We start from the raw sequence: 14,092 nt of genomic DNA on the forward strand, positions 1-14,092 counted from the left end.
GAAGTAGGACTGAGTGGACTTGTAGGCTCTGAAGTATTACACTTTTTTGTTTTTAGTGCAGTTATGTAACAAAAAAAAAATCTATATTTGTAAGTTGCACTTTCACGATAGAGAAACTGCACTACAGTACTTGTATGAGGTGAATTGAAAAACACTTTCTTTTGTTTGCCATTGTTACAGCGCAAATATCTGTAATAAACAATATAAAGTGAGCAGTCTACTTTGTAAACTGTGTTGCAATTGAAATCAATATATTTGAAAATGTAGAAAAACATCCAAAATATTTAATAAATTTTAATTGGTGTTCTATTGTTTAACAGTGCGATTAAAACTGCAGTTAATGGTGATTAATTTTTTTCATCGCAATTAATTTTTTTGAGTTAATCGCATGAGTTAACTGTGATTAGCCAACAGCCCTAATTTAAAGCAATGCTTCCACATACACATACTCTTTTCTCCATCTTTGGAGAATGTTGCATGTTAGCAGGAACCCTTCAAGTGCAGTTTTCCAAAGTTCTGAGCCACTGCAGGGCAGCTAAGCCACAAAAAAAAATACTCCACAGGCAGCAGAGGAGCAAAAGTTTCAGAGCTTTTGCCCCTGCCTTCCAGCAGTGGACTCAACTACTCTTGTAGGTTAGTAGATGGGCTGAGAACCCCAATAATGACCATATCTTGGGAGGCAATAAGCACCAGCAGCTTCCATTGACTTCTAATGGGGACTGGGGATGCTCATCAGAAATCGGGATCTGGCCCGAAGCACCGAGCAGGAACATAGGGGACACTAATGACATCACTGGGATTTGCGGGTGCTCAGCACAGCTGAGTAAGCAGGCCAGAACTACAAGACATCTTCATCCAGACTTTCCAATAACTAGGAGCTCTAAAATTCCTGGCTAGGTTTTTCCTACCTGGCTCAGCTTTTCTCCCTTGGTTTTTAAAAGTCAGGTTGCTGCTGGGATCAGGATTAATCTCTTCATATTCAGGCAGTGTTGAAATGATTCCCTCGCAAAACCACAAGAAATGCACCTAGACACCACTGTGATGAGAGCCCTATTGATGTTTATAAGTGACTGGAACCACAAACTTGCCTGGGTTCCAAAGGGCCTACTGTAGTTTCATCTTAAAACGCCAGTCTTGAGATGTGAGCCAAGCATTCACTGCCAAAATATATTGAACAGAGTCAAAATACTGGTTTGAATACATTGATCTGGTTCACACCATCAAACTGGACTTATGAATCCCCTAAATACAGTATCGAAAAAATAAAAAAGAAAGAAAGGTTGGTGCTTTGGCAACTCAGTAGCTATTATGCAGTCAAAAATATAGTTGGACTAGTGGCAATTCACTGTTGTATGAGACTGGCCAATAGTAACCGAGAGAAAGCATTTCTTTATAATTAAAACAGTCATGTCTTCCAGGTACTTCATAATTCCTCTAGGTCAGTTAAATCCACAACAACTTTCATGAACAAAGTGTCATCTTTGACATAAGTGTTCTTTGCATTCTCCAGCACAGTGTGCGCCACAAACCTTGGGCATCCAGAGGCAATATTCATCTCTCCATCTGGCCTTTTGAAACTGCTGCTGTTAGGGTCGGCTCTGAAGACTTCCACAATGTGATTTTTTTTCCCACTTTGGTCCAGAAGCATAAGTGTAACTTTTTGCTTGAAAGGCCATGGTAGCAACGAGTCAAACTCCCCTCTCATCACTACGAAGTACAGGGAGACGTGCGTCCCTTTTCCTGAGCCATCCCCATTCAAATATGCTCTTGCACATAATCTGTACCCACAGCGGCTGGTATAAAAAGGCTGGCTAAATATAGAGACAATGCGGCCTTCCAAGGCTTCTTTTTTCTTCATCTTGTAGTCCATGATTTTCCAGATTAGTTTTCCATTGTAACATGTGCCCTCCAAAAGCTTAAACCGCTCTTCGTTTTTATTGAGCTGTGCTTTGTGAATACTGATGTGGACATCATGTTCGGTGGACTGGCCTTCCAAAACAACTGGGGAAGAAAGACACATGAAACATCCAGTTAGGGAAAATTGTCATTGAGACAAAGTGAATTACAGACCAGGGGACAGTAACAACTAAGTGGCTAGAGCCCAGCATTTAGAAATAACTGGGGAATCACAGGAATTATACAAGACAATTAACTTTGTGGCACTGGCCATTTCAGTGAGTCTGCTGCCATTAACATACTTTGAGTCAAGAGAATCCTCTTAATTCCAGCACAAAAGACCCCCGTTTGAAGACTGCAGACACACATGCATCTTAGAGATGTGACAGAGATGCAAACTTTGGATTTGGATCCCAACTTCCTTCAAGTTTGGGTGTGTTTAGCTATACGGGGTTTTGGTTCAGATCTGTCGGAAACATACATCTGTGTTCTAGTCATTTATTCAAAAAGCATTTCTTTGTAATTAAAACAGTTGTGTTCCAGGTACTTTTCATAATTCCTCTCGGTCAGTTAAATTCACAGCTTTCAAGAATGGAGCGTCATCTTTGACATAGGTGTTCTTTGCATTCTCCAGCACAGTGAGTGCCACTGATTATTCTAATAATTTATGCTAGTGTTTTCAGGTTGTAGCAGGAAAAATAACCTGACACTATGGGGCCTAATTCTGAGCTCACAGGTGAGAGTGAGGAGTAACACCATAGAAGTGAAAGGAGAACCAAGCCCCATGTGTCCTACAATAGCAGAGCATTACAGGCTGCATGACAAAAGCAGCTTACATAGAACCCTGTTGTACATAAATTTCCTGAATCTGACCTAACAACTACGATAACAAAAGCAGCCCACTGGAATTTAAGGAAACAACAGGGTAACGAATAGCAGCATAACCTAAGTACAGTGGAAGTTACCAAAAAGTGTAATCTTCCTGTAGTAAATTTACCCTGACACTCTCAGACTAAATGTTTTTAACTTCAGAATCCTATAATAACTTCACTGTAGGATTATTACACTTTTTGATAACTGCCACCGCAGTTACAAACCTTGTCACCCAAAGGGCTGTGCACCAAGAATTCCGGTCAGTAAAAGAAGGGTGGACAGAGGGCACAATTCAGTGCAAGTTATTGCAAAGTTTACCCGTCATCCATGAATATCAAGGACATTTATCACAGAAACAACAACATAATTTTGGTTAAGCTTTTTGTTAAGGCTGATGTTCATCTTGAAGAGCCTCACCAGGCTAATGTGTGCAAACAAGTTGATGGGGAAGTGATCCAAACTGATAGACAACAGCACAGCCTCTAGTAACACCAGTTTTTACTCAAAAAATGCAAGAGAAAAAAATGGGAGCATACCTAAACGCTGATCATATGTCTCCATAAAGGCAATCTTCTGCTTTATATTTTCAATAGTCTCCAGCAGTGGCCTCAGGTCAAATTTACTTTGCTGCTGGTTTGACATTTGTATTAGCTGCCTCACTTGTGTTTCCAGCCATGCAGATTTATCAATATGACTGGCAAGAGTCTTCAAGTTTAATGCAGGAGTAGGGAAATGAACACACATTAATAAAATTAATCATTTCATTTCAGATTTTAAAATGTCTTTGTACTATAGTAATATTGACTACATATTGCAAACAAGGATACTCTTGAATGTCTTTGGAATCCTTCAAATGTTTCCTCATGATTAATTCAACATTCATTCACTAAGAATCAATTTCTAATTCATTACCATTCACCATTTATTACCTTCATTTCAACTGATTTGATTACTCTAATTTACACCAGCATAACTGAAATTGAAAACTGGCCCTATGAGTCCTATTCAGCATGTCTTACTCTGGTCGAACTCCCATGGAACACCCATATTAATTATAATGGGAAGGCTATATGTATTATATTTTAAAAAACAATTGTGGTTTAAATCCATATACGGGGCACAGTTCACTCCAGAGATTAATCCAAATTCATGCAATAAATGGCTTTGAACGCTGGTGTTTGCTATTGTCCTGGTATCAATTACAACTATTGCTGGATAACTGTATTCCAGGCAATAAAAAAGCAATTTGTCAGAAAGATGATGTAAATGTCTCACCTGGGTGTTTACCATCAAATTGCTGTTTTTACCAAGCAGCTGTGCAAACTGTCTGAAATCCTTTTCACACTTTTTAACTGTGTCTGCTAGCTGTTGGATTTTAATCTCTTTAAATTCCAAACTCTTATATAGGTCGGATATCTAAACAATGGAAAAATGAAGAGCGAAAACTCAAGACTATCCGAACATCCAGGAAATAGATTAAAACGTATGGAAGCTATACAGGTACACCTGGAAAGGTTTATTGATGTGACTGCACCAACATAGCTAGATATAGCAACTATTTTCCTATTTCAAAACATTAACCCAAAGTCCCTGGATGGGGCAGTGGTGGGGATGGAATCCCTGCCTGTGTGTGTAAAAACCATAAGCTTTTATTGGCTTAGCTTAGAGGTAGGCAACCTATGGCACGTGTGCCAAAGGCGGCACGCAAGCTGATTTTCAGTGGCACTCACACTGTCCGGGTCCTGGCCACTGGTCGGGGGGCTCTGCATTTTAATTTAATTTTAAAAGAAGCTTCTTAAACATTTTTAAAAACCGTATTTACTTTGCATACAACAATAGTTTAGTTATATAGTATAGACTGACAGAAAGAGACCTTCTAAAAACATTAAAATGTATTACTGGCATGCAAAACCTTAAATCAGAGTGAATAAATGAAGACTCAGCACACCACTTCTGAAAGTGACCCCTGGCTTAGCTAAAGAACCAGATTTTGTAGTTCAAATGCTGTAGGAAACCTAGCCACTAGAGGGGGACAGAGAACCAAATTGTGGTAGGATGGATTAAAAATGCATTGCACTAAAATGATTGGTACCTAGTCAGTGTAACAGATGAGTTAGGGGGAAGCACTGGCTCCAAATACTCCAAATACATTGTAGAATTCAGAATCATTTACTGTTTTTGCGCCTTTGTTTTTAAATAAACACAAACATTGGTCTGAATTCATTCCAAGGTTTATATCTGCTTCTGCTGATACAAACCCCAGGTGGAACATCTCTTGGGGGTAGAGAGCAGTTGGTTGCTGTGCATTCCAAAGTGGCTGCAACTTCCTCTCCACTGAGAGGAAAGGGGCTGAAGACAGTGGGTGGTGCTGCCTGTAAACAGGGCATGGACTGAGAATCCCCGGGGCACCTTGAACCTGCATCTTTGCCACCCCCGGGCCAGTCTCCTATGGAACCCCTAGACAAAACTTAGGATGCCATGTCCTCAGCCCTTCCCCCAAAAGGGAGAGTGTGGGGTGAAGAACAACAAGGAGAGCGGTGGCAGTGAATACACAAGGGTGCTGTGCGGGGGTGGAGGTTCAGTCTAGCTCAGTGGTTCTCAAACTGTGGGTCAGGACACCAAAGTGGGTTGCGACCTCATTTTAATGGGATAGCCAAGGCTGGCATTAGACTTTCCGGGGCCCGGGGCCAAAGCCCCACTGCCCAGGGCCGAAGCCCGAGGGCTTCACCCTTGGGTGGCAGGGCTCAGGTTACAGGCTCCCCATCTGGGGCCGACGCCCTTGGGTGGTGCAGCTTTGCCTTTGGCCCTCCTGCCTGGGATGTCAGGGCTCGGGCTCCACCCCCCGAAGGTCATATAATAATTTTTGTTGTCAGAAGGGGGTCACAGTGCAATGAAGTTTGAGAACCCCCGATAGCTTATTGGCTTAACTGGAAAGGGTTTCTGACTGGGTTGAACAATGTGGGATGAAAATCTTAATATTCTTTAAAGAAGAGGCTGGGCCAATCCCAACACATGTGCAACCTGGACTTTTCTTTTACCAGTTAAACACTCTGTTGAAGAGTGTTCATTACATATGTTCATTACCTGTTCTTCCAGTTTGGAATTCTTGTCTAAAATTTGCAGCATGTGTTCCCTCAGAGCAGCATTCTCATGTTCTGCAAGCTTTCCTCTTTTAATCTGGGGGCAGGAGGGTAAAAAAAATAAAGGCAGATAAAATAAGCTGTTAACAGAAATTTCTATTGGGGCAAGTGGTTAAATGTTTCTCTGCATGCTTCAAAAACAGATGAACAGCTCCAACTGCTTACTTTGATATCTTAAATCACATTGAAAGGTACTGTGAGAGAACAGAAAAATAGTTACTTAGGCTACCAGCCTTTAGGGTTTTTGGAGGCAAACTGCAATCACAGTACAAATGGAGATCTAGATTACAGTACCTGTACAGGACAGCCATATTGTTTATAGGGACAATCTACTTCTGCCTCAGGACACACAGAGAAGTGCTTATCCATCTGCAAGTATTAACAAAACAAATAAGTAGTGATAAAATTATTGAATACTACATTCACTGAACCTAAACTCCTGCATAAGGGGTGCAAAATGGCCAAAGTGATGTTAAGATACCATTTGTCACATACAATGGAGACTGATTAATCAGTGTCAACAAACGAGACAGATGGTTTACAATAATGCAATGTGCAAAAGCTCTGCAAAGCACAACACGTTCCTATGATATGCTTTGATGAGGTCATGTATCGATTTTAGGAACAAACAAAAGTAGTATCTAGAGAAATGAAGCAAATTCATACCAAATGTGGACCAGTGAGGCCTACAATGCAATTTCTAGTTTTCACAAAATGATACAATTTGCCAACTTACAGTAAGTGAAAAAACAAATAATACCTCCTTTTTCAGAATGATCTGAGAACATTTGTGGAGACAAGGCACAGGAAAATCAGGACACTCATTTTTCTCATGGTTCTGGGGGGGAAAAAAGATTGATTAGGAATGGCTTATACACCAGACTTTTTATACATGAATAACTCATTTCTTTTTTAAGATCAGACAGTGCATGCAAGTCGGAGTAGGCAAGATATATATTCTGCACAGCAGCACATACTTACATCAGCACACACATTGTTGGCATTCAGAAAATAATTACAAACACACCAATCCCCCCCACCAACGTTAAAATAATGTTATGGTTGCAAAAATCAAGCATTAAATAGTTAGGAAATGCCAGAATTAAAAGTTGCATGTGCAACCTTAATTCAACCCTCAAAAACATGCATAGCGTCCTAGGTCCTCTCAAAGGAAATACTGCCAGAATTTTTTAATATGAGCAAAACAACATACTTTCCCCTTGCCTTGATCTCGGAAACAACTAAATCATTTTGGCTGAAATATTCAAAAACCAGATTTAGCCAAATCTGTCCTTTGTGTAATTCCACGGACTGAAAAGATAAATTTGGCCCATTGGCTTCAGCATGCGCACACAATTTTTTACTAATTTGTCAGTAATAAAAATATTAAAATATTTTTAAAAATATTAATTCTTTTTAAAAAGTATTTTTAAAGGGAACAGATGTATGCGGAACTCAATCCAACTTTGTACCTACAGTTATCAATATTGTTATAAAATACATGTATTATATGTTCTTCAGATACTTACATGAATTTTGTTTCATACGCATAAAACCTCACAGCAACTTTGGAACTTTTTTCACAGTAATTTAAACAGCTGAACTTTTAGGAAATCTTTCGCAATCTTACCTTTAAATTAATTGAAACCACATATTGATTACAGTACTGGCATATTTCTTCTCGAAATTTACAGTGCAGACTTAGGTGATCTTTTAAATCTTTCCGAAGAATTTGATCACGACATTCACCATTAGTGCACCGAACACTTTCAAATAAGCATTGCTGCAGGTGATCCTGTGCCATGCAACAACAAAACACCATCGTATTTTAAAAGTCACGAGTATAGAATGCATTGAGTAGGCTAGAATTATGGTTAATTGTGCCCTTAAATACCAAAGTGCCTGCTAGAGATATTAAGACACTACATAGATTTATTTAAAGAAAACCAAAACAACACTTTCCCAGTAATGGTGCTATAATTAAATTCAGAGAAAGGTCTGAAGATTCAGAGACTCTTTGCTTTGATTTCCACTCCTTGTCCAGTTAATATCTCAAACAGGAACCAAACTGAAACAATTTATGTTGGCAAGCAGCAGCAATACTTCTTTCTCTAGGTTCTCACAGACTGTCCATCACCATGGCATCTATATGCCTGAGTCTCCTTTCTCTCAGTTTCTACAGAATTTTAACTTTCTTTTTAACAAAATTACTGTTTTTCGTTCTCCTAGGAGCAGAGAAAACCACCTGAATGTGACCCAATGTAGTACTGTCTTACTGAGTCAGCTGAAAGACAGAGACATTGTCACAAAGAGAAAGGATGTGTGTTAACAGGAGTCCTTATTAAGCCAATTATTTAAAATATAACGGATGTGGACTTAACAACTGCAACAGGTTCGGCTTAGTATTTAATTTTCACATTTACATATAGTAGTACACTGAATAGGTCAAATCAAGACGTACGTACTTAGGCCAAACTCTAGTTACAGTAATCTCAATGCTATAATAACTCTGAAACCTAATGACAATAGTTTAAAGGGGAAAGAGCAAATTAATTTATGACAAGTCAAAGTTTTGACTGACTAAAGACTTCAGAATTTGGGCCAATATGTATAAAGATACTTTAATACTAACCTGATATCGTCCCAGAATTATTTTTGAATTGCATTCAGGAACATTTTTGCAAAATACTTGCAAGTTGAGAACTTCTCTTTTACAGCAATTGTCTTTGAACACCTGCAAAGGAAGCAACCTACATTCACAAAATATACGAACTTGCATCACTAAGAACACAAAGGACAGCAACCTGCCACAAGAAATCTTTTAAATGAGAGGCGTCCACTCCAGCTGCTAGTGTGGTTCCAAACAATGTCATGCTGAAAACATATACTGAGAATAGCAGTAAAAGGAAATCACTGACAATATCAGGAGACTAAGAACAACAGTGAGATGCTTTGAACATGAAATAAAAACAGGCTGACTACATGGATTATGCATTGAGCTACCTATCGTATTGCAGCTTTGGAAACCTGGGACTGAGGCTAACCTTGATCTTTCATTCTAGGACCTGCATTGGGCTGAAGCTGTTGTAGAGGTGATGCTTTTAGCTTCTAGGAGGAGGGGATACAATGCATTGCTCATAAGCATCTTCCACTTGTTGGATGAGAGCCAAATTAAGCTCTCAGAGCAGATTGTCAGCCTTCTTTTGAGATCTTCAAATGAGAAGCACTATAACAAGCACAAAGTATTACTATTGTATTAATGGCCTCAAATCTTCCTTTTGTGTTACTGTTGCCACCACAACTCGTGCACACAGTAAAAGGAGGGTGAATCCACTGAATAAAATGGTGGGTGAAATACCTACAACATCCTTAACACGCGGAATGACGGGCACAACCTGATACCCAAGTTCCTTGCTGGGTGGGGGATGTGAATGCACCCTGGCAGAAACACATGGGTAGAGGGAGGGCTCATGCTCACACTCTGGGCCAAATAAATATATTCCAAAGAGGATGTGGCTTAAAAAATAGCCATTGTGTGACCTTGCCTACAAAAAAGAATACCAACAAAAACGAAATGTGCAGGATTAATGAATTACACTGAAAATAGGCAAAGTGGCAGATTATGTTAAAACTAAGTACTGTTAAATAACCAGAATCGGAGGAGGAATTAAAAGAATAAGAAACCTATTCTCTGCTGTAAATACATTTCAAGACCAGAGACATCTTATGAGTCCACCAAATCTGTGGGTATAGGCCACATACCACTGAGTTTCAGGCAGGACTCCCAATACAAAGTACTAAAATGACTTTATCTTGAAACAATTCAGTGGAGTGCAAGGTAAAAGCTCCAGCTATAAGGCGTTAGTGTCTTATTTCACCAACAAAACATCACCAAATACAGAGCTTCCTTGCACATTGTTTCCAGAGATGAAGGTGCCAGTGCCCTTGTTAATTTAAAGGCTGAGAGCTGCCTTTGTCCCTACTTTATCTCACTCTTCTGTTGCAGACCCTTCCCCCTACAAGCTGGATGTCCAAGCAACCATAGTTACCGGAATTATTCCTTTTCTTACCTCCTGCACTTTTATTGTTTCTTTGTCTACAGGACAGGTGGGTACTGCATTCAATTCTCTAAATAAAGAAACAAAAAGGCAGAAAAATGTTAATTCACAAAATGCTTAATTCCTTCTACATAGGCTTGGCCATACTGATTCAAACCATTGGTTCATCAACTTCATTATCCTAGTGGCCAATATCAGATGCTTCAGTGACCAGTGGGAAAAGCCCCATAATGCACCTTGCTAATTTTCAATACTGCAAATGGGAATTAAATGTTTGAATAACACTTTGAAAATGTATTGTGCTAAGAATTATAAAGCCATGTTCTACCCTCAGATTAAGTAGGAATTGCATTTAGTAGGAGGAAAAAAATATCCCATTATTAATAAATCTGGTTTTAATTAACATAATTTTATTACCCCATGACTATATATTGCTGGCAAATGATGTTGTATTTGGGAAAAACTTCACAGTGTAGGTGAAAGGATTATTATCCTTTGCCTAACTCAAGCAATGCCTTCCCTTTCATGCTTGAGACCTTTTAAATGTCCTGAACTATCTCAACAAGTTATCAGAAATACTAAAAAGAAAGGGCAAGAAAGAAAAAACCTAATGACATCTTATCCAAGGAGTGACAATCCAAAAGAGAAAGAACCAAATATGAAACATTAAAAAGTATATTTAAAGATACTGACATCTATCTGTGCAACAAAGTTTCAGTGAAGCCTACATGGCCAACTCCAACCTTCAGTTATATAAAGGACCATATATCAATGTATCCCCACTGTGCAATTAGATCTGTGTGGGTGAACGAACCCCTTTGACCTGTGATGAGCCCCCATGAAGTCAATAGACCTCTGTGAGCTGACTGCAGGATCGGACTGATTCTGATCTCGTATTAGATTTATAATGCTATAACTCCATTAAAGTCAAAGGAGTCACACCAGTGCAAGTGAGAGTGGGATCAGTCTAACCACCAATATAAACGATTGTTTGTTTAACGCAAACAACAACAGGCACCTTGATATTATGGTGACAGACAGGAGTTTTATGCCCATTCAATCACCCTGCTGGATGGTCTCTCACCTGTCATATTCTATAGTATAAAAGCTCAAAATTTTTATCTGAAAACAACTGCATCAGACCCACAACATGATTTACTTTGTTTGCAATTGCCAGAAAGACCTCATGTTCCTCACCACCACCAATACAAAATGTACTAGGGACTTTTTAAAAAACAAACAAACAAACAAACCCAGACACATACACACACACACGTACACACTCCTTGATCCCCAAATGGCAGATTGTATCTTGAGACTTATGGATCTTTAGCCCAATAGGAATAGGTGCCATTCCCAGTCTGCTTTCAAATACTGTCCACACACTGAGTAGAGTCCAAACTTCTTCCCTTCCTGGGGTTTGGTTTTATTATAACAGAGAAATTAACCAGAATAAAGTATAAAGTTCAGCTCAATCCTACTGTGTGGGTTTGACCACTCCTAGGGTTGCCTAACTCAAGACTCACTCACCCCCTAGATTCTTTCCAGTCTCCCATATAGCTGAGGTCTTGTCTACATACAAGAGTTAAACAGATTTGTTAAATTGATACAGAATCTGAGGTAAACTGATCCACCTCCCCCTTCTGCGTACACACATCAGTTTCTAAACCGATTTAATTAGATCAATATACCTTTTATATTTAGAGAACACCTCAGAGGGGTAGCAAGCTGCCAGCCTCTGTGAGCCAGCAGAACTAACTTAAGCCTTCCCACAGCCTGATCAACACCTACTACCAGATTGGAGTGTTTCAGGCTAACATTGCCAACCTGCTACACCGGGGTGGGTAAACTTTGTGGCCCAAGGGCCACATCAGCGTTGCGAAACTGTATGGTGGGCCAGGTAGGGAAGGCTGTGCCTCCCCAAACAGACTGCTTCCCGCCCCCATCTGCTCCCTCCCACTTCCCACCCCCTGACTGTCCCCCTCAGAACTCCCGACCCATCCAATCCCCCCTGCTCCTTGTCCCCTGACCACCCCCTCCCGGGACCCCCGCCCCTAACCGCCACCCGGGATCCCACCTCCATCCAACTCCCCCTCTCCCTGTCCCCTGACTGCCCCGACCACTATCCACACCCCCGCCCCCTGACAGCCCCCCCTGGGAATCCCACGGCTATCCAACGTCCCCTGATCCCTATCCCCTGACTACCCCCCCAACCCAGAACCTCCGCCCCATCCAACCGCCCCCTGCTCCCTGTCCTCCGACTGCCCCCCGGGACCTCCTGCCCCTTATCCAACCCCCCCACCCACTCACACTTACCATGCTGCTCAGAGCAGCAGGAGCTCACAGCCCCACCACCTGGCCGGAGCCAGCCATGCCATTGCACTGCCCGGCAGGAGCGGCAGGCAGAGCACTAGCAGCACGGCAAGCTAAGACTGTGGGGGAGTGGGGACAGCTGGGGAGGGGCTGGGGGCCAGCCTCCCCGGCTGGAGCTAAAGGGCCAGGCCGGATGGTCCTATGGGCCGGATGTGGCGCGGGGGCCGTAGTTTGCCCACCTCTGTGCTACACCACAGAGACTACATACTTTTACACACGCATAGCATCATCTCATATGATTTGTTATGAGGTCTGTTACTGAGCACAAGCCCACTGAAGTCAATGAATTTTTCTGCTGACTTCCACAGGCTTTGGAGTAAGTCCTTTAATATTGTTATGGCATTTGCTGTTGACTTTCGAAAGATGTTGACTATTGTTAAATGTTGGGGGGAAAAATTATTTTTTAGAGGGAAGAGAGAGAACTGTATTGTTCTTACCTCAGAGAAATAATACAATGCTGGCAAAATCTGTGACCACATCCTGTCTGGTGAGGATTGTGAAGGACTAAGTGGCAATAGGCACATTTGTACCGTTCTTCTAAGGTTTCAACGAAGCGGTAGTCAGCGTCAGGTTCAAAGTCTAGAGAAATGCCACTGGTGGAATTCTGGCGTACAAAGCTGTTTGAGAGACCAGTAAGTTCTTCAGAGGCCATGGAAGCTGTACTGGAAAGTCAAGGTCAAAGAGTTTCAGTTTAAGTACCTTTATGATTATGCAAGATGAACATTAGCATGTTTTTGGACTCATTCTCTTGCTGTAGACTTCAATACAGATTTCAGATGTGAATGCAGGATCAGTTACTAGACAGCAGTACAAAAAAATATCAAGGCACTCCAGAATGATGATAAACATTGATACTAGCTCTGAAATAAATTATGATTGTGAAGAGGTTCACGGTCCGAAAATTTCTCCCCAACAGAAAGGAGATTACTTTTCCCTAGTTCTTATGTTAGATCCTGCAATCCTTACTCAAACACAACTACAACAGACTTCAATTAGGCGTAACTTGGTCCTACAAATCCCAGACATCAAAACTCTACATACAGTAATAAAAATGCCTTGGATTTGAGCCCACACAGCTTTAATAATTCATTTAAACTAGTTCAAAAAGAGTAATGTCTCACCATGGTTCACAGCAACTGGAAGAAAGAATGATGATTTAACCATAAGTACAGATTTGACAGAGGTCAAAGACTTGGAGACCAATACTTCTCCTTCTGATTGATCACCAATTTACACCAGAAAGCTAGAATTCTATTTTTCAAAATCTTAGTTTAGTTATTTGTATGTTATTAACTGCATTAGTCATGTCTGAAAAGAAGTAGGGAGAAAAGCAAGATTGCAGTTACTATTCTGATTTGCATTTTTTTCTCTCTCAGTCTTGCCAGGGTTTGAAATAGATACACCATTAATTTCCAGCCTAAATGGTTCACAAAGAAAAAAAATCAGACCTTAAATCTGTCACAGGTCCCTCAGTCTAGCAGTACTTTTTTCCAACGGGTCTAGGACTGATAATAGCAAATCCTTACCCTTGAACCAGTGTAATTTTCATTCCTTAAGACTCAACATACATAAGAATTTATTTATTTTCTGCTCATGTTGCTGTTTACTGACCAACAGAGAAGTTTACTTCGTGATGTTAACCTAATTAAATATATTTAGTTATGGGATGTGTGTAGCAGCAGAACACCTGTCATATTAACCTACATTTAAGTTACAAGTTCACTCACAACACACACTGTTGGTCATTTTTCA

General features: G+C 40.6%; 1 protein-coding gene across 2 annotated transcripts; it reads right to left on the bottom strand.

Annotated features, from left to right (window-relative positions):
* Positions 1 to 340: 340 nt before the first annotated feature.
* TRAF5 (TNF receptor associated factor 5) lies at positions 341 to 12,992 on the bottom strand. Of its 2 annotated transcripts, none has more exons than XM_045011291.1 (10): positions 12,778 to 12,992; positions 9,980 to 10,037; positions 8,542 to 8,643; positions 7,540 to 7,704; positions 6,670 to 6,747; positions 6,204 to 6,278; positions 5,854 to 5,946; positions 4,045 to 4,185; positions 3,306 to 3,474; positions 341 to 2,001 (listed from the first exon to the last, which is right to left on the bottom strand). In XM_045011291.1, exons 1-10 carry the CDS (start codon positions 12,990 to 12,992, stop codon positions 1,424 to 1,426), a joined length of 1,674 nt encoding a protein of 557 aa, XP_044867226.1. In that variant the 3' UTR covers positions 341 to 1,423. The 2 variants fall into 2 exon arrangements, with proteins under 2 accessions (XP_044867226.1, XP_044867225.1); XM_045011290.1 differs by having other exon boundaries at positions 7,540 to 7,732; positions 8,528 to 8,643.
* Between the last annotated feature and the right edge of the window lie 1,100 nt (positions 12,993 to 14,092).

This window comes from Mauremys mutica, chromosome 3, assembly GCF_020497125.1.
Source record: "Mauremys mutica isolate MM-2020 ecotype Southern chromosome 3, ASM2049712v1, whole genome shotgun sequence".
NCBI lineage: Eukaryota > Metazoa > Chordata > Testudines > Geoemydidae > Mauremys > Mauremys mutica.